The sequence below is a fragment of the Melospiza georgiana genome, chromosome 1 (genome assembly GCF_028018845.1).
Source record: "Melospiza georgiana isolate bMelGeo1 chromosome 1, bMelGeo1.pri, whole genome shotgun sequence".
Classification (NCBI taxonomy): Eukaryota; Metazoa; Chordata; class Aves; order Passeriformes; family Passerellidae; genus Melospiza; species Melospiza georgiana.
Window position 1 is genome coordinate 59047588 of NC_080430.1, and position 19458 is coordinate 59067045.

The 19458-nt window shown below is 37.4% G+C and overlaps 1 protein-coding gene across 2 annotated transcripts in view; it reads right to left on the minus strand.

Annotated features, from left to right (window-relative positions):
* The window catches only part of TNS3 (tensin 3), a 162550-nt gene that overhangs the window by 97748 nt on the left and 45344 nt on the right, over window positions 1-19458 (minus strand). For both annotated transcript variants that reach the window (XM_058034826.1, XM_058034748.1), the window contains 7 exons: window positions 16117-16167; window positions 14784-14906; window positions 13235-13299; window positions 8695-8778; window positions 5342-5454; window positions 3654-3714; window positions 3425-3500 (listed from right to left, as the gene is read on the minus strand). In XM_058034826.1, coding sequence (XP_057890809.1) covers window positions 3425-3500; window positions 3654-3714; window positions 5342-5454; window positions 8695-8778; window positions 13235-13299; window positions 14784-14906; window positions 16117-16167 — 573 coding nt within the window. The remainder of the gene's footprint in view (window positions 1-3424; window positions 3501-3653; window positions 3715-5341; window positions 5455-8694; window positions 8779-13234; window positions 13300-14783; window positions 14907-16116; window positions 16168-19458) is intronic.

The following is a 19458-nucleotide window of genomic DNA, read 5'->3' on the forward strand; positions in this document are numbered from 1 at the left end:
CTTAATTGGCCAATGGTGATGGCATTTGGATTCAAGGACCAATAGGGTCCACTTGTATCTGATTGTCTGTAAGGGATATGTTTTTCTTAATAAGTATAGTCTAATAAAGCAATTGATCAGCCTTCTGGAATCATGGAGTCAATGTTAATTCTTACCCAACCAGGGCCACCATGCTATGACAAAACATGGTGTCACTGTTTGTTGCGCTACTGTCAAGGCTACATTGTCATGGCAGTTAGCAGAAGGGTCCTCTGAGAGATCAGGGAAGGTGTTCAGCTGTCCAATTTCCTCTGTCTCCACAGCAGCTGTGGAAACACCAAAAGCCCAATGATGCCCTTTTGGGTCCTCAAAATACCCTCTCCTAAGGTAATCTATGCCAATGATGCACAGGGTTTCTGGACCAGTCACAGCTGGGTGTTTTTCCATTCATTCCCAGTCAGGCTCACTACAGCTTCCATTACAGCCACCTGTCACCCCAGAAACAGCAAAAGATTCTGCTCCTACATATCTCAACAACATCAGGGTACATTGTATGCTGGTGTCAACTAAAACCTCACACTCATGTGGGTCTGATGTTCCAGGCCGTGGGATCCATGAAGTCAAATAAATCAGACTTTCCCTTTCCCACACCTGGCTGAAGGTATGGCCCCTCCTGTAACAGTACTTGTTACTTATTTCTTGTAAGCATAGAGATCCCTTCAAGAGCATTGGAAGTAGCATCAGCCCACCTATTCTCTCTGATGTCTTACTCACTGGAAATTGGAGCAGGATTTATCCTTGAAGAATTTCCTGCAGTAGTTGTGCTTCCTCTCAATTCACACAGCAGTGCTGCTAGGACAGAGGTGGGTTTTCCATCCCACCTCCATATATCCTCTCCATGGTTATGCACGTAAAACCACAGGTTGCTTTGTATGGTGTACCCTCTCTCTTGAGCAGGACAACACTTGTTGTTAATAGCAGAGACTGGTCTGTACTGGTAGGGCATGGGACATTTCTTTAAATTGCTGATAGTCCTGTCTGAAATTCCAGGAGGTCCTGGGGCAGTCTTTCTATGGACAAGATGCAGGCCCATAGGGAGGAAGGTCTTTGTTCACTTTCTTTCCATGATATCACTGTCAATGAGTTCATATACAGCAATGGTGCACTTCCTAGGAACTTCCACCACATGCGGTGTTTGTGTACACCAGACTTCATCTGGATTTATAGGGAATTGCTCATTATTTGAATCCTTACAAAGTACCTCCAGCACAGCTATTTCTCTCAAGTACTTTTCTCCATGGTGTTCCACTTGTCTCACTGCACTAATAGATCACTCTTGTTAAGATACAAGACACTCCCTATACTTGACAGTAGTTACCTCCTGAGGCTGAGACGCTGTCCTCTTCCCAATCCCAATGCACGCATTCCAAGACACAAATCCCAGTTGCTTGGCTTCACTACCATTTGGTTTCATATCGTTGGCCACAATATCCCAGTATTAGACCAGCCACATCATCAGGGGCTACCCAGCTGGTGGCTGAAATCTTTACTCATACCTCATAGCTCACCCAGAGACAGATGTCAGGTGATTGCCCTGCTTCTTCCTCTTGTCGAGTGCCCTATTGCCTCTTCATCCCTTATGCCAATTGATTCAGTCTTGGATTTCTTCTTCTGTATAGGAGCAACTGCTACCAGCACATGTTGTTCCCCTGGTTCAGCTGCAGTTTGAGTGGCCACAGTGCCTGTTGATATGCTTTCCTCCCTTCCCACTGATGGTGCTGTCTGGTAATGAGAAATGTCCAATAAACAGATGCCAGAGCCCCGCACATTGCATAACTTCATTCCTTTCTGGAACTGCCACAGCATTTCTTCTTTTGCATATTTTATCACTTCAACAGAGTCTTGTAGTTCTTCACGGGTGAACTTACAAACCATTGGAGCAGAATAGTCCTTCAGAAGCTGGCCCATTTTCTCCTGCCTTCCATGCCACTCATAATGACCCACCCTCAGGGCAGATCTCTGAAAGACCCTCCAAAAAATATCGCCTGTAACTAACATGGTGTGGACCAGACTGAGGAGAGCTGGCAGACCTAGCCACAAGAACAAGCTTTCCGTAATATCCAAGGGGAATTCAAAATTTTCAAAAACTGTTGTAAGAGGTCTGAAAGAGAAAAAGGAGATGAAAAGCTTGGGAAAATCATTCTCCCCTGTGCCCCCCACAAACTGGATATGATTATTAATGGACTCCCAAAGGTAATGCTGGAGGTAAGGGCAGGAGAGCAGTACTCAATACACATCCAAATGACCCTCACTGTCCTTGATGCTACCACATCATAAGCTTGTATCACATAGTACACCAACAAAACAATCCTGACCCCTCTCCCTGATCTGAAAAATATCATGAGGTATGGAAATATATAAAGTTAGGTACCACACTATATGGACAAATTAAGCAACATTGTGACCAGTGGCTCTGAACCTAATGCAACAAAATGCTTAGATGAAATTTGTTTCAAACCCACTCTGAGCAGACCTGTTGCTATCCTAACCTTTTGTGCCTCACATTGGGTGCCAAATAAGACTATCATGGTTCAGAAATGGTGTTTTCCAATTAGTATTCTCACTGAAACACTCCAAACCACACACACTGCTCAAGCACTACCCCTTCCCCTCTCCCCTGCAGCAGGCTGGAGAATTGGATGCACAAACAGTAACAGCAACAATACAAATGACAGAGAGTACAAGTAAACAAAACCTAGACAATTCACTCACAATTGCTCACAGACCTCTCCCATTCTTCCTCCCCCTACCTCCCAGAAACCTCAGCAAAACCTGAGCACTCCCTCCATCACGCTACCTGACGAGGAAGGAAGCCCTCCCCCTGTCCCTGAAAAATAACATGAGGTCATACAAAATAACCTTTGGGTCCAAACCATGCCCTCCCTGTCTGGCTACTGCAAAATTTAACCTTATGCTGGCCAGACCTTGGACATTACCTATCCCTTATTTGGTATACCACTTTTTTGAGTGCAGAACAATTTAGAATTACTTAGGCATTTTCTTTATAGCAGATAGTTTTACAGTTGTGCACACTGCCTGCCAAATTAGAGGGCAAGATATTTTAATGCCAAATTACAAATACTCCCCACAGTTATTTTTATAAAGAAAAGAGCAATACAGGTCTTACTGGACTTGGTGATGCTATAAAAGGAGAATGCTGAGAGCAATTGTTTTGAAAACAATTTGCTCCTATAAACCTTTTTGTTTTAGTTTTACAAGATTTTTTATTCCCATGAAAGCCAAAAATGATGACTAAATTAACCTAAATTATTCTGTAGTATTTCCAGGCATTTCATTAAATAATTTTTTTTACAGCACAAAACAGGTCAGAAACTGTAAACTAAATGTCATGTCAATAGATTTTCATTCCATACAATTAACTCACCATAATATCTCCTTTCAAAAGCTGGGCAGGGTCTATAGCAATGCAGATTTGACTTTGATTTTCTGACTGTATGCTACTTGACAGAAGAAAAAAAAATACATGGTTTAAAGACACAAAACCATAAAACAAAGAAGAAACCCACAAACAAAACTAAAAAAGGCTATGTAATTCTGCAATCATGGAAATTAAAACCTAAACCCAATCATAGTGGAAAATGCTTACAACTTACTATATTCCAGATGTATAAACTGGCTGCATAGCCTGGTATAACTTCAGAAAAGGCCAACAAGCTGAAAAGAATCCAACAAAAAAGAGTGTTTTGTAACATTCAGATATAGGAAAACCATTACAACTAGGAAGTTTCATGCACAACCAGACTGAGCAAAATGGCACATAAGTGGTAATGCTGGACTGTCAAAATACCCTTCAAAGCAAAATTGCCTAAAAGGTATTTTATTTTATTTTATTTTAGACTAGTTCTGAATACAATAGGGAGGGACTTTAAAGGATTCTAGTAAGGAAGGAAATAAATGCTTCAAGAAAATGAAATTAATAAAGGAAGAATGACAATGGCCAAAAGAAAGCAAACCCCCAATATAAAATAAAAACATTTTCCAAATAAACAGATTATTTGATCTTCAGATTTTTTTCAGAATTAATAAGGCCCTTAAATTTCTAACTAGAACAAACAATACCCTAACTTTATTAAAACAGTTATTTTAGAAATAAAAAAAGATTAAACAACAATGAAAATATATTAATATCAAATTCATGCTGATTATATTACAAAAGACCAGTGCTATTTTACCTTCGGATAATAAAAATGCAGAAACAAATCATAAATCATTAAGACCTCTAAGTTCATCAAGTGCAACCACTAAAGTTTATTCCTTCACTGTGCTCTAGCACATTATCTCATTCTATCATTTTAATTTTAAATCCACTTAGGATAGCAAGCCATGTTAGCAGCAGTGGTGAGGCCACACTTCAACTACTGTGTTGAGTTCTGGACCACTCACTTCAAGAAAGACACTGAAATGCAGTAGTGTGTCCAGAAAAAGTCAAGAGAGCTGGTGAAGAGTCTCCACACATGTCCACACATATGAGGAGTGGCTCAGGGACCTGGGTTATTTAACCTGGAGAAAAGGAGGCTCAGGGAGACCTTATCACTCCATATAACTCCTTATCACTCCAATCTCCTGCCTGAAGGGAGATTGTAGCAAGGTGGGAGTCAGACTTTTCTCCTGGGCAACGAATGATACAATAAGAGGACAGAGCCTCAAATGGCACAGAGAAAGCTCCTTTCGGACAGCAGGAAGAATTTTCTCACTGAAAGGGTTGTTAAACTTTGTAACAGAATGCCCAGGGAGGTGGTGGAATCACCATCCCTGCAGGTGTTCAAGAAACAACTGGACATGGCACTTAATGCCATGGTCTCGCTGACAAAGTGATGATGGGTCAAAGGTTGGACTCTATGATCTTGGAGGTCCTTTTCCAAACAAAATGATTCTGTGTAATTCTGTAAGTACACCCTATCCGAACAGCTTATCAACATGAAATCCATTCTCAAAACAGAAAAGAGATTATATTTATAATCATTTCCCAAAACAAAGAGGAAATAATTATGAAACATGACCAGGTTCCCAGATCCTTTACAGTAAGAGACCACAACTGTTCAGAGATAGGCAGAGACAAATAGCATAAACCATTCATTTAACAAAAAACAGGAAATTGATTTCACCTGCTCCAATTTTTACTCTTAGAATGCTTCTCTTCTGGCTACTTTATTTGGAATATTTTGATGGATATCAAAAAGATATTAATTCTAATCTGAGATTCATGCAGCCTTTCTAGAAAGTTCCAAAATGAAACAAGACTTTGATCCTACACCTGAATAGGAAAAATTAGATAATTTACCTCCCCCAGCATCTAAGTTGGGGATGCCATGAAGGATAACATAGTGCAGGAAAAGAGGGGTTGCATTCATTTTCACAGATCCAGATAGAAGGCCACTTAAGAACTGCACGTATCTGAAAACAAAAAGTTTATCTGAATTATATAAAACCACTAATACTAGGGAAATACATTACTTACACAATGGTATTTCCAGATTATGGGTAATCAGTAGTATTGTGACAATGCACATAAATCCAAAATAATAATCTTCACAAAACAGCATGAAAAGACACTTTAATTTACCACTGTATTAAATCCATGGCTGTTACATTGCTATTGTTGATATCTTTATTTTAGTTGTTGACATTACTACTCTAAGTAAGAAATTAAGTAGAAGAGACAGTAAAGTCAATTGTTTTGGTACACATTCCTAATTACAACTGTAGTCTTAAATGTCTTTCACGGCAGCATGATATGGTTCCCATCCAATTTACAGTGAAGTCATCTTCATTAAAACAAGAGCAAGAAGTGCCCTCATCAGAAATCTCAAGAGCAATGCAGTCAAATAACATCTTCATAATGAGAAGTGATCTCATTCAGCACCAAACAAGAGGAAAACTACCACAGCACTGTGAAAATTATTCTATTTCTGTGATTTAATATGTGGTATGGTCACAAGATATTGAGCAAATACATGCAAGTAAACATCACTGCTGTGTCTTTAATTTTTCCACCAGCTTTGAGTCCCTTTTTTTTCCATGCCTATGAGACAATCTTCATTTAACTTTATTCTCGGGAATGTATAGAGAAAAATCACCTTTTTTTCACCTTTATGCACAGATCTCATTAGCTGAACTCCTGGCAAAGCCACAACTAAGGATATCCTGCTGAGTAACAACAGCTTTACTATCCCAGAATGGGGGTTGTGGGTAATTTAAAATAGATTTAATTTTACAGAGAGCTTGCAAAGCTCTATTTTAAATGTTAAGAAAAGGCTTTTTTTGTTGTTGTTTTCTCCTTCAGTCTTTCTGAAAGGATTTGGTACATCAAAAGCACAAATTTTACAAATTGACACACCTAACGTGACAAAAAATATTGTCTTAAAATGTTTTGTCAGTGACCTCTCACGACTTTAATAAATTATTTACTATTACCAATGTGACCATTTTCTCTTCACCAGCTTTCAATTATTACAAAAATTAGACTGAAATTTTTGAAAACTTTTCTCAAGGTAGTGCACTTAAGGGGCCTAGAGACAGTCAGCTTATTTTTGAGAAGAGCGTTCAAACATTTATCCTCAAGGTTTGTGAGAAATTTTTTTCATATGAAGGGTCTCTATCTGCATTTCTCATTCAGAGAAATCTTCAACTGCTTATCTGAGAATGGATTCAAAATAGATCTGGTCTATAGCTACTCTTCTTGTCATTGTTACAGTACCCAACTAGCAGTAGGAAAAAGCTAAGTGACTTAGTTGCGACAATTTATTTTTATCTAGACAAGATTTGGTAGAGAAAAGGTTTCAAAATGTGAAAAATGGGTGCATTTTCATATTTTACAATTTTGAGATCCACTTAAATTATACCCATTTATACATCAACTGGGTTTTAACAAGGATATCACTAATTAATTACCCAGCAATGGTTTCAGAGAAAAGGGGTATTAAAAGGCCACTGACTGATCAGAATGGGGACAAAGGAGTATAAAGTTATCCACAAATATTAAGAGAGTTGGTTTTCCTTTCTCTACAATAAGATTAGTGGCCTACCATCTCTACCATCTGGCCTACCAGGCCAGGCAAAGGTAGGAGAGATGAGATTTGGGATAACAGTTCTGACATAAAGTTTGGAAAACTACCTCTGTTCTCATTAGAAATTACCCTCTTAAGTGGTAATGTGTATATGTATGGAAGATGGCAAGGGCAGCTCAAGTTCAGTACTGGTGAGGAAAGATGTTAACTCCTTCAGTCAAGAAGGAAACCGAGTATCTCTGAGGCCCTTCCACCAGCAGTTACCCCCAGAAGAATTAAGTAAGTGTCCTTAAAGGGGATGTAGGAAAGACAGATGCAATCATTTATACCTAATGTCTAGCTTTAGGGCTCACCTACAGTTCACTTAAGTTAGTAGCTACTGAAACTTCCCATCAATATGGTTGGAAAACTACCCTGATGCACAATTCAGAGGCTGTTGTGGAGGTTCCTAGCTCTCACTGAAATATGCCTGCTGTCTAGGGCTTCTGAATGGGAAGATTAACAACATCTCTTTCCTTTTGCTGCTATGGTTCACACTTCTCTGTCTGGTAGGCAGCATTCTCAAATCCTTATTATTGAAATGCAATACACATATACACATATATACAAGCACAAAATGGAAACAAAAAAAAGGCCAGCGAACTTCTACTAATGAAAAGTTTATTTCAAGTCTAACTTCTACTAATGAAAGTCTAATTTCAAGTCTTGTGTTACTATTTTTCAAGTTAAAAGGAGCTGTGCATGTCACCTAATGGGTTAAAAAAGTAACTGGTACGTTTTTATTTAGAGATTAACAGAACCAAACACCTTACATAGTTATTACTACTGGTTTTTCTGTTTTAATTACTAGCAAATTCTTATACTATAAACAACTTCTAAACTATCTACTGCATGCACATGGATTAAGACAAAAAAAATAAAAACAAACCAGTAATTACCAAATCAAACCCAGATGATATTTTATATTTCTAAAAGAGATTCACCTATATCACAATTATTTGTCTGATGGGTATCAGTCTCTTTTGGTACTGAATTCTTCAATTACCTGTCATAGTAGATAGTCAACCCCAGAACTATTCACTTTCCAAAGTGAAATACTTTGAATCCTAATTCAACCTTCGTCATACAGACAGACTGAAAAGATAACACATCCAGATACATGAACTTGCCATAATGAATATCGCATGCTTTGACAAACATTTACTAGCATGGACATGGGGCAAGTGCATAATCTGCAGATCCTCTAAACAAGTAGTAAAAATATCTTAATTGCACACTAATCAGCATTCTTCACATACTCATTATTGTATCACAGAAAAATTAGTTTATTATTATCTTGGAAAAATCAAGATTGTGATATCTCTTTGTTAATAAACAATGCAGTGAGAACCCATTTAGATAACAGTCTGGTACAAAAGGTCTCGTCTGTCTGGGACCATGTGTAGGAACTCAAGGAGAGATCTCATCAATCAAGGAATATTAATACAAGATAAAGTGCTGCAAATTCAGGAAGCACTGAAAGATCTTGTGGAAATAGCTTCCACATAGCTGGAAAGGGACTAAGGGATGGATGCAGAAGATAATTATGACATTTCCTATTGATATAAATTAGAAACAAATTGAATACCTTCTTTGGGACGGCTGCATTAAAGCTGAAACTTTATCATCAAAGAATTTCTTCATAGCAAATCTGTCTAGAGCCTGATCAGCACTGTCAAGAAAGAGACACATGTTATTCTGCTTCAGTGTTATCTCAAAAATTCAGCAGGCTACTGCTTGAAATATGCAAAAATATTTGGAAGAAAAAAAGGAGGGAAGTTAAGAAAAATTAAAAAAACAAGCACCTAACTCACAACTCTAATAATTTGGATATTGTGGACAATTGTGTTTATTCCATTGACACCTTCTCATTCAACACCTTAAGATAGTTTCCTTCCTGAGCAAAGCATCTACATGCTTATTCAATAAACTGAATTGCATACTTCCAGCAAGAATACATTGAAATCAGAATGCAAAAATTTTGGCAGAACCAAACAGCTCAGGCTCCCAAAGAAGGATACTTGCCATAATTTTTTTAATGTGCCACTGGGAGTTCTCTCTATAAAATACAAATTCATTTTCTTTTTCAGAAAGAACTGTAGTACCAGGATAGAGGTTAATTTAAGCAGTCAGTAATTCATTTAGCCTTTGTTTCCTGTACCATGAGCCATCAAGAAGAGACTGTCTTTGAAAAAGAACTATTTTATATCAGAAACCATAAACTCTTCAAACACAGAATCAAGGAACAACATATTCAAAAAAATACATTTTCTTCTATTCTTTATCCAGAATGGCTCTTATGTGGGTCTTTTTTGGGTGAAGGAAGGCAAGAGGTTACAGAAAAAAAGAAAAAGAAGTGCCAAAAATCAGTAAGAATGTTGTTCATCACATATGCCAAGTAACATGCTATAGTGATTCTTTTATATCTATTCCAGATAAAAACAATGTGTCTCATAACAGATATAGTTCACAGTTTTAACTTGCATCAGAACATAAAAGATTCGGAAGTTCCAAAATATAAGAATGCACATGTCCTAGGGTGACGTTATGATGCTTGTATCCCCAGTCAGGTGTTCTGTTTATGCTGGATGTTATATTCTGTGCCTTCAAGACTGGCTCTGAGAGCAAAGGCAGGGAGAAGAAGAAGCACAGAGTTTTGTTATCAGCCTACTCTCACTCCTCCATTGTGTTCTCTGTGCACTGACAGAGCAGAACAGAACACTCCTTTGCTTTTTAGTTGGTTTAGCTAGCTGAGGCAGAGAAGTTTTTCCCTGGACTGGTTTTCTTTCCCTTTTCTTGGAACTGTTCCAACCTGTTCTAGACTAGGGACCTGGGGAGCATTGAGAGCTTGTGCTTTGTGGTCTATGGGGGCCTGCTCTGGGCAGCAGCCTTTCCCAGTGCCAGAGGGATTGATAACAGAGCGGGCACCCACAGGAGAGACTTTCTGAATTCGTCATCTCTTCAGAGCAGCGAATTAGTTTTGTCATCTGGTATTGTTTATTTTTTTGTGCTGGGGAGTGTTTTTCCTGTTAAAGAAACAGGTTTTTTTCTACTTCTCACCAAGAAAATTCTTCCCAAACTGGTTGGGAGGAGGGGTCATGTAGGTTTGCTTTTGGGGGGGGCTCCCTTTTGGAGGTTCTCTCTCAAATCTGCCCTAAACCAAGACAACACCAGTATCTTAACTTTTAAATTCCACAACTAGTTCAACCTAAATGAGTTCAGAGGAAAAAAACCCTGCAAAGTACACATACGCATATCAGGATAAAAATGAAATTTATGCCTTTTCCAAAAATTAATCAGAAGATGCCAATTGTCTTGACTGGATGCTGGGTCAGGCTATGAAGTCAAGCCTTTTCTTCATGGGTGCTAAAAATTGCATAGTGTGTACTTACAATATTCGTGACCCAAATCCTCTTTCTCACCCAATCCATCATATATCTTCATTCATCTTCACCCACACTACCATCCAGAATTTAGGCAGCCTCTTCCTAAGTGGCCAAAAACTGCTAGCACTTTGCTTGTTAAAATAGAATTTGCCAAAAACTTACAAAGAGCTCTGTTTGACCTCATTAAATGTGATGACACATTATTCCTTCCTAAATGAGAAAATTTGATATTACAACATATACCTAAAGGGAGGTTGCATCAATAAAGATTTTTCATAGAATCATGCAATGGTTTAGCTTGGAAACAACCTTAAAGATCATCTTGTTCCAACTCTCTTGCCATGGGCAGAACACCTTTCACCAGACTAGGTTACTCAAAACCCCATCCAACCTGGCCTTGAGCACTTCCAGAAATGTGGCATCCACAACTTCTCTGGACAGCCTGTTCCAGTGTCTCATCACACTAACATTAGAGAATTTATATTTAATATATATTCTAAATCTACTCTCCTTCAGTCTATAGCCATCCCTCACTTGTCCTATCACTGCCTTACTTTGAAAAAGTCCCACTCCACCCATCTTGCAGGCCTCCTTCAGGTACTGGAGGACTACCAGAGAGTCTCCTTGGAGCCTACTGTTCTTTCAGACTGAACAACTCCAACCTTAATTCTTAGCGTGTCTTTACAGCAAAGGTGCTAAGCATAAATTCACAGAATTTCATTAAGCCTAGATTTCTTTGGCATGTTGTTGTGCTTCAGGAAGGGAATTCCCTAATTAAGTGCTCCTACTGATGCTCTCCAAACCACACTGCTGCTTGTTCCCTCCCTCCTTTCCCCTTCCCTGCAGTGAGATGGAGAGGAGAATTGGAGGCACAATGGCAAAGATCACAGGTTTTGGTCTATGAATAAGAACAATTCACTGGACACAGGAATGAGATAAGAAAATGAATAGTAACAACAACACTAATGGCAGAGGGTAGAAGAAAGGAAACAGTATCTCTCACTGTGGAAACTCCCAACAATAGACAATGCTGGATGGCTCTGTCTGCCACACTTTCTCAACCCAAAGGGACCCCTTCTCCCTTGAAGGATCCCCTTCCCCGCATGCCTGGCAATGACATGAGGTGGTCTAGAATAACGTCTGGGTACTGGCCATGCTCCCTCAAGCATACTGAAAAAAATAACCCTGTCCTGGCCAGAACCAGGACACCTATGCATGCTGACAAATATGAACTTTCTTTAAAGCAAACATCCTCAAGGTCTTCCAAGTAACAATTCAGACACAGTAGATGGCACCCTTAACAACAGCATCTGTAGTAATTTCTGCTTCTGCAAGGTTGCTGTGTACCATTTTCAAGAGTCTTGATAATGCTAAGGATATACAAATCCTAGCAGGGAAACCCCCAATCTCATCCTTACACAGAAAAGTTAAGCTTTGCATAGCAGGTGCCAGATATCCAGGAAGTTAAAGAGGGCTTCCAAGCTCACTCCTCTCCTGCAACTTCACTGGAGGAGTCCTGAATTTGTTTGGGGTAAAAGGTCATACCTTTCATTGCTGGGCTTAACAAAACACCACCTGAATGTGACTGTAATGGTATATTTATAGCTAGGTACCACCTTTAAGGATGACATAATACTGCAACACTGAAATCACACCATAACAACTGTACTACCTTCACTTGACAGTTTTTGCCATTCACAGTACTTCTCAACAAAATATGAAATTGTGACAATCACTGAAGCAAGTGGTTTTTTAAGCACATATTGGTGTACACAATGCACTTAGTTGCTTGGTCCATAACTATTTATAAATTTGGTTTACCCCAATGAACACAGATTATTTTCCAGGATTCTAGTTTGCCTGACATCCATGAGTAATTTGCCATTAACCTCCAGTGATTCAAGACTCCGTCAACTACAGTAGCAGATCAGATCTATTACTGACATGCTGGTGTGAATTCAGGACCAACTTTGATTTAACCATGACATTTAGAATGTATTCTTATTTTAATATATTTATGTATGTATATAAAATGTATATACGTACATTTATGTATGTGTATAAATTTAAAAAACCCCAAAGGAAAACAATGTGATTAGAATCCCAACAAAAATATCCAAAATGCATTTCATCCTTTTTGAGACCATTTATCAAACTGTATATTTTTTTAATAAAAATTGTCAATTGTCATTTCATAATTTGAGCACTCCAAAAGAAACAATTAAAACTAAGTAATCAGACACCTACTGTTTGAAATGACTGCAAACTCAAGTCTAGATTATTCCTTACACTTCAATCTGCACTCGGATCAATGTCTAGGAGTTCCCTATTCAAACACTCTTTCCAGATTTTAATAACAATTTTTCTTAAGTACTTAAGGAATAATTTCTCACCAATTCAAGAGGCTACTTGATGGATGTGGCAAACAGAGAGGTTTAACAGAATAAAGATAGTACCATGACATAAAAATGGTTTCTTGCACAGTCTATCATTCATCTGAAAACCAATAAAATGTCAGTTTCAAAGGGATCTTAGGCTGTCACCTAATCCAGTCTTCTACTGGAAGCAGGATTACATGAAAACTATAATGAAAACAGACTCTGTTAAGAAAGACATGCTTCAAAACTCTTTGAGAAGAAAACCTGACAAAACATTAAGCTGACAGACAGTAATCAACTAAAAGGCATTTTCCCCAATGTTTATTGGAAAAAAAACCACGCAACATGCATTATTCATACTTACCTTGCAGAAACATTGGTAAAGTGCATATATGATGATATGACTACACCTATCCTTCCTTTTCCTCCCTGTATTAGGAAAAAGGGAATCATAACTTATGTATTACATTATTTGGCATTATTATATTTAAGACCCATACTAAATACAATTTCAAGGCAAGAGATTCAGAGTCCTTTCTCATGCACCCTGGGTTGATGGAAAGGTGGAAATAATGGGTAGCAGCTTATCTGTCAATGTAAGCTGGCTGACAAATGACATAAAAAACACTAAGTAGGATTTCTATGTGCATGCCTGTCAAATCTTACCAATTAAGAGGAATCAAATGGGAAAAAAGAAAAAAAAATTGTATGAACTACTCTAATTTTGTATTATTTTTTAGTGATCATTCACAACAAGTCTAGACAATGCTGCAATTCCCAGGATGAAATGCAATAAAATACCTATTTTAGAAAGAATAGACCTTTCTGGCATGTTTTCACATTTTTACCTCCTCAACACCTGAGATTTATAGTAACTGATTTTCTTTGGATAATTTCAAAAATGTTCTAAAGTGTTTCTAAATAATTTACATGACAAACACAGTAAAATCTAACATGAAGTAATTCTCACAGATTTCAAAATATTTTCAGTCTCTCAGCTGATAGTAGGTGGCTGTAACTATCTCTGTGGCTGGAAACCTATATTAGCAAAAGGCATTAATCAAAAACATGCATTATCAATTTGTATATGACTGTGTATACCTAGAAATACTTTGCTCCCTTTTGTGCCAAGTATGGGCATTTTCCTGGCTGCATTCCTGCAACTAGTAAGATTTCAAGTGCTTCATACAATAACATTCTGGCTGGAAGAATTTGGGACTGGAGACTACACAAACCAGATTTGAAGTTTCCATCCCATTATCACCATCATTTTGTTTAGAATAACATCTGCCAGTGAAACAGAGATAGGTTTGCATCAAGTGTCATGAACGCAGCTACCAATCCAGTTCTGAATTAATTTTATCCAAATTTAACTAAGGTTTTTCTTTATTTTTGTTTATTGCGAGCAAGCAGGAGGAAACAACACAGCACGCTGGTAGCTTTACTCTAAGGCACTGCAATGATGCTGTCAATTAAAACCTTTCAAAAATATCCAGAAGGTCCTTAATGACCTCAATTCCTACAACCACATACAGTCTAAAGAGATGATGTGTGATACAGTACCTATCTTTTCCCAGCAACAAAATTCATGAGTGTCACAGAACATGGAGAGTTTTCCATCAAGCAGGAAAAACCTCAAGCTTCTAAATACATTTACAGAAGTAACAGTGATCTTTGAAGGGTTAAGTAACATTGGTTCATGCTACACCTGCAGCAAGGGCTAGGACATAAGTAATAAAAAAGAAATCTTTAACAAGAATGGAAGATCAATGGATTTAAGCTTATTTACATCAACACAACATCTGGCACACTGTTGTCAACACTGAAAACAGATTAACTTTTTATTTTTTTACACAAGAATAGTAAAGGACAATTTTTTTGAAAATGAATACAAAGTCATCCACAGCACTTACTCTGCAATGGATCACCACCACGTGTTGAGGATCATTGTCCAGCCAGGACTCCATAGCCTTACAGATGGTGCACAGCTTATCAAGAAGCGGAGCATGGAAATCAGGCCACCCCACATCCATAATCTGCAATTAAACAAGTAACATTTACGAGAGACACCTTGACTCCAGTATCACACTAAAATCTGGATTCAAATAAATGTCATGGTTGAAAGTCTTCACAACTTTTCCCATCACAGATAATCATGCAATTCAATTGTCTTGATGCTTACAGGTCTCTAAAGGGGAAGAGGGAATTTATGTTTTTTTGAGATACCAGTACTTTCATAAAAACAAATAAACAAAAAACTTCGTCCTCCCCCTCCTCGCCCCATCCCAATCTCACCAACCATTTAGAAGTGACAATTTCTGAAGGTCTTGATTTTTTACATTATTTTTCATTTAGAATTTCTGGTATTTTATACCAGTAAATTCAAACAGAATTAGAGCAAATAATGATTTTTGATGGCTTTAATTTTATTTTAAATTTATTTCCTTCATGTGCAACATGATTAAACATGAAAAAATTTTGTTCAGATTTTCTATTCACTATATAATACAGTTTACTAAGTCTATTTTTATTATATGCATAGTTAGTAACAAAACATATGCAATACATACATATTATGCATTCAACATATGCCTAATATTAAAAAATTCATCCTTCGTGATCAATAAAGCATGCAAAAAGTTAAATTTGAGAGAGGTACTTTCCTCAGGTAGCTTATCTCTGTAAATCTACTGCTGTAAATACACATCTGGGCCGCTCTATCTGGCCTTATAACAGATGCTGAAGTGTACCTGCACACCATTTCTTACAACAAACAAACACATCAATTAGTGAGAAGGAACAAGAGTCAGATGTCAATCATTATGAAATTCTTTATTACTCTATTGTGCAGAGAAGCAACTACTCAAAGATAGTACAAAAGGGAAGTCCTTATCTGAATCAAGTTCACTAGCTTCAGCTGACTCTACGTTACAGTATACAACTCCAGTATTCTGTGACTGCACAAAAAAAAGTATACTTGAAGTAAAATTTGTATCATCCAATAGAAGTTTTTCAGAAGTCACAACAGGCTTATGGTCCTAAGAAAATAACAAGAATAGCTGTGTAAAACACAGAACTAACAGACACAAAACAGAACTTGAGAAAAAATAAAAAGGGATGCATGTGGGATGTTTTAGTATCTTTCAAAACAACTTCTCTTACTCTGTATATCAACACTTGCATAGCTTCAGGCCATTTAAGTTGTATTTAACACTAGAAAGCTATGTTACTGAAGACAGTCGTTACCTTTGGGTTAAGCTTGCCAAGGTCATACCTCTTTTCAGAGAGGTTTAATACCTGTTCAGAAAGAAAGAAAAAAATATTAACCATCAAGAGTATATAATTTAAGTGGTAAATAGATGTATTTGAAACATAAAAATTGCCAGAAACTACAATGATATGGCTAACATTTGACATTAGGTAGCACTAATGTATTTTAGATATTCAGTTATTTTACAATGTAACTAAAGCTAAACCTAAATGCACATTTTGAAAAAGGACAATTAAAATTCTACTACATCTTATTTATTTCACATGGCTTTGAGTCAGAGGTATACTGAGAGACCTGGCTAACATGAAATATAATGATGACCATAAGAATTAACAATAAGAAGTCTGAGAGGGTGGTACACTGTTAAATATTTGAATTTGCATTCCTGACAAGTATTGGTCTGTCAAAACTTTGCAGGGAAGATATGACATACCTATTTAATTATAACTTAGACTGTGAGGTTTTCCAACTCTTCTGTTAACCCACTAAATAGCAAGTTACCCTCTACTTACTGTTTAATAAGGAGTAAATGAAAAGACAGACTGCAAAATGAACAAAAGAAAGCAGTGTATACAAGAATAACTGACTCTTTCATTAGAAAGTGCCTTAAATTAGTATCAATCAATAACAAAAAGTTGAAATACCATTACTCAAGAACTGAAACAATGCTAATGAGGCAGATTCTCCTTCACAGCATGGCTATTTTACATGCCAAGTTATGTACAGATTGCATAATCATTGAAAAAGTCTCATTAATTACACTGAGAGAAAGGAATAAATAGGTCATAAACATGAGAAAGAGTAAATATGAGGTAAGTCCCTTATATAGTTTAGCACTACCCAAGGACAATTTAAGAACCCTTTTCTAAAGTGCAACACTCTTCTAAAGTATTACCCTTTTGCATTAACCAGCACTCTCATCAGCTGTCTAAGCAAAGAAGCCAAAAACTGAACAGGTTAAAGCAATTACATCACTGTACTTATCCTTCCTGAAATGCCAATAGTAAAACAGGAATTAAATGAACATTGTCTTCTATAAGTGACACAAATTTTTTTGTAATTTTCTATTAGCTTTCCTAGTTGGAAAACAAAGTAACAGAGAGGTGTAGTTCTCAATACTGAATTCTTAAAATGAGTGCTAACGCTATATTAAGAAATCAATTACCTAAAATTTTCCTCAGAAAAATAAGGGGTATATGACAAAAACTTTTTTATTCATCTTTCTTATTGTATTTATATTTAAGAACAATTAAGAATTCCTGTGTCAGGATACAGTCGTGCTCATGATGGGTATTTGTAACTGCTGGGTCAGACAGCAAACTCAAAGACGCTGTTGTACCCAAGTCCCCATCAAGCTACAGTGATCACATCGAGATACTCCAGGAATTCTAACAGCACAGAACAGAAACAAGAAGGTGCAGGAACCAACATTTTGCATACAACAAAGCAGGACATCATAGAAGCCTTTGAAGAGAAATATATGGTATAAATAGATGCCATTGTGTGTTGTTTTTGGCTGGGGTAGAGTTAATTTTCTTCACAGTACCCCATATGGGGCTGTGTTTTGGATTTTTATTGAAAATGGTGTTGATAAAACAGGGATGTTTTCATTATTGTTGAGCAGTGCTTACACAGTGTCAAGAGCTTTTTTTTTTTCAAGAAATTTTTTTCTTTCCAAGAGCCTTCATACCACCCCACCAGTGAGTGGGCTGGGGATGCAGAAGAAGCTGGGAAAGGACAGAGCCAAGACAAGTGATCTCAACAGACCAAAGGGATTTTCTATACCATATAACATGCTCAGCATATAAGCCAAAGGAAGGAGGGAGCAGTGACATTCAGAGTGGTGGTGTTTGGCTTCCCAAGTCATCATTTTGGCTTATGAAGCCTGGCTGTCCTGAGGATGGTTGAACATCTGCCTGACCATAGAAAGCAATTAATAATTCCTTGTCTTGCTTTGCTCGTGTGTAAAGCTTTTATTTAACCTGTTAAAGTCATCCTATGTCTTTTCTCACTTTTACTCTACTGATTCTCTCCCCCATTCCACTGGTGAGAAAGCAAGGGAGCAGCTGTGTGGGGCTAAATTACTGGTTGGGATTAAACCATAACACAGTGGAAGATTAACTGCGTCCCTTTTGGTCCCTTTTTTGCATATCCTAGGTCTACTTACTTATATTTTGGTACAAGAAAGAGGAGCATTAACTTCAGTTTCTAATTTTCATCTGTTGGGAAAGTCATGTTTCTTCTGGGAACCAAAGCCTACAGGGAATATGGTTTTTTAGGACATCAAAGCAGAGAAAAATTCACGGTAAGCTATCAACAGACTTTAATCTCTGGTTTCAGACTGTCAAAGTATAATCCTCTACTGTTAAAGAAAATTAGATACTTAGGGGTTTTTTTTCATATTCTTCATACCGAACAGGAATCAAGCAGGAAACAATGTGTTCACTCCCTTCACTGTAGTGAAAGGAAAACAACTAGAAAAAAATGACAAATGCTGTAGTATATGTTCTGTTATCTGAGACCCTGACCCAATAGAAGAGTAGAATTGTTCCTATCAACTTCAGCAGGATTGCTGAGTTGTATACCATTTCATGGAGGTTTTGGGGTTTTTTCTTTGCTGATTCACATGTGCCTCTTGAGCAGGCTGAAGAGGTGTTCAAAACATGAGAAACAAAAGGTAGTTTAAAAACAAGCTCTCTGAATCTACAACCTGGCTGTGCTTTGTCAGGTTATTTTACAAATTTGTAGAAACACATTTGGAGTAGATGGCATAAAGCCTTCTTTTTATCAAGACAGCTGATTTCCAAAGTAGCCATTAGAAAATAAATTAATAAATAGAACAGAACTAAAACAAAAAATAAAAAAATCCCAACTTTGCAGAAGAAACTGACTACAACCCCTTTCAGAGGCAGAGACTACAATCCTTCTGAGACACTAAACCAGACTTACCATATATCAGATTTTTGTAATACAGTCAAGCATTAAGTGAGATTAAGAGTAGTGGAGAGACTACAAGCTTACACTGTTATTGCATGGAAATGGCCAGAGAACAGGTGAATTTGAACCTATAAAGCTTTACACACTGGTCACCTTCACACTATTACTATCATGTGCCTTATAAGCTACCAGTGCTTGATGGAAGGGAAGCCAAGGGCAGCTAGGCAGCATGCTGAGGACTTCAGTCCACATCACAAGCTCAATCTGGTTTATAATGCACCTATAGCATCTCAGTTTGTGAGAAGAAGATAATGTGTTTAAATCATGAGTACAATCTCTCCAGCAACAAATTTCTACTGTGAATGGAGTTCATGTTCCTG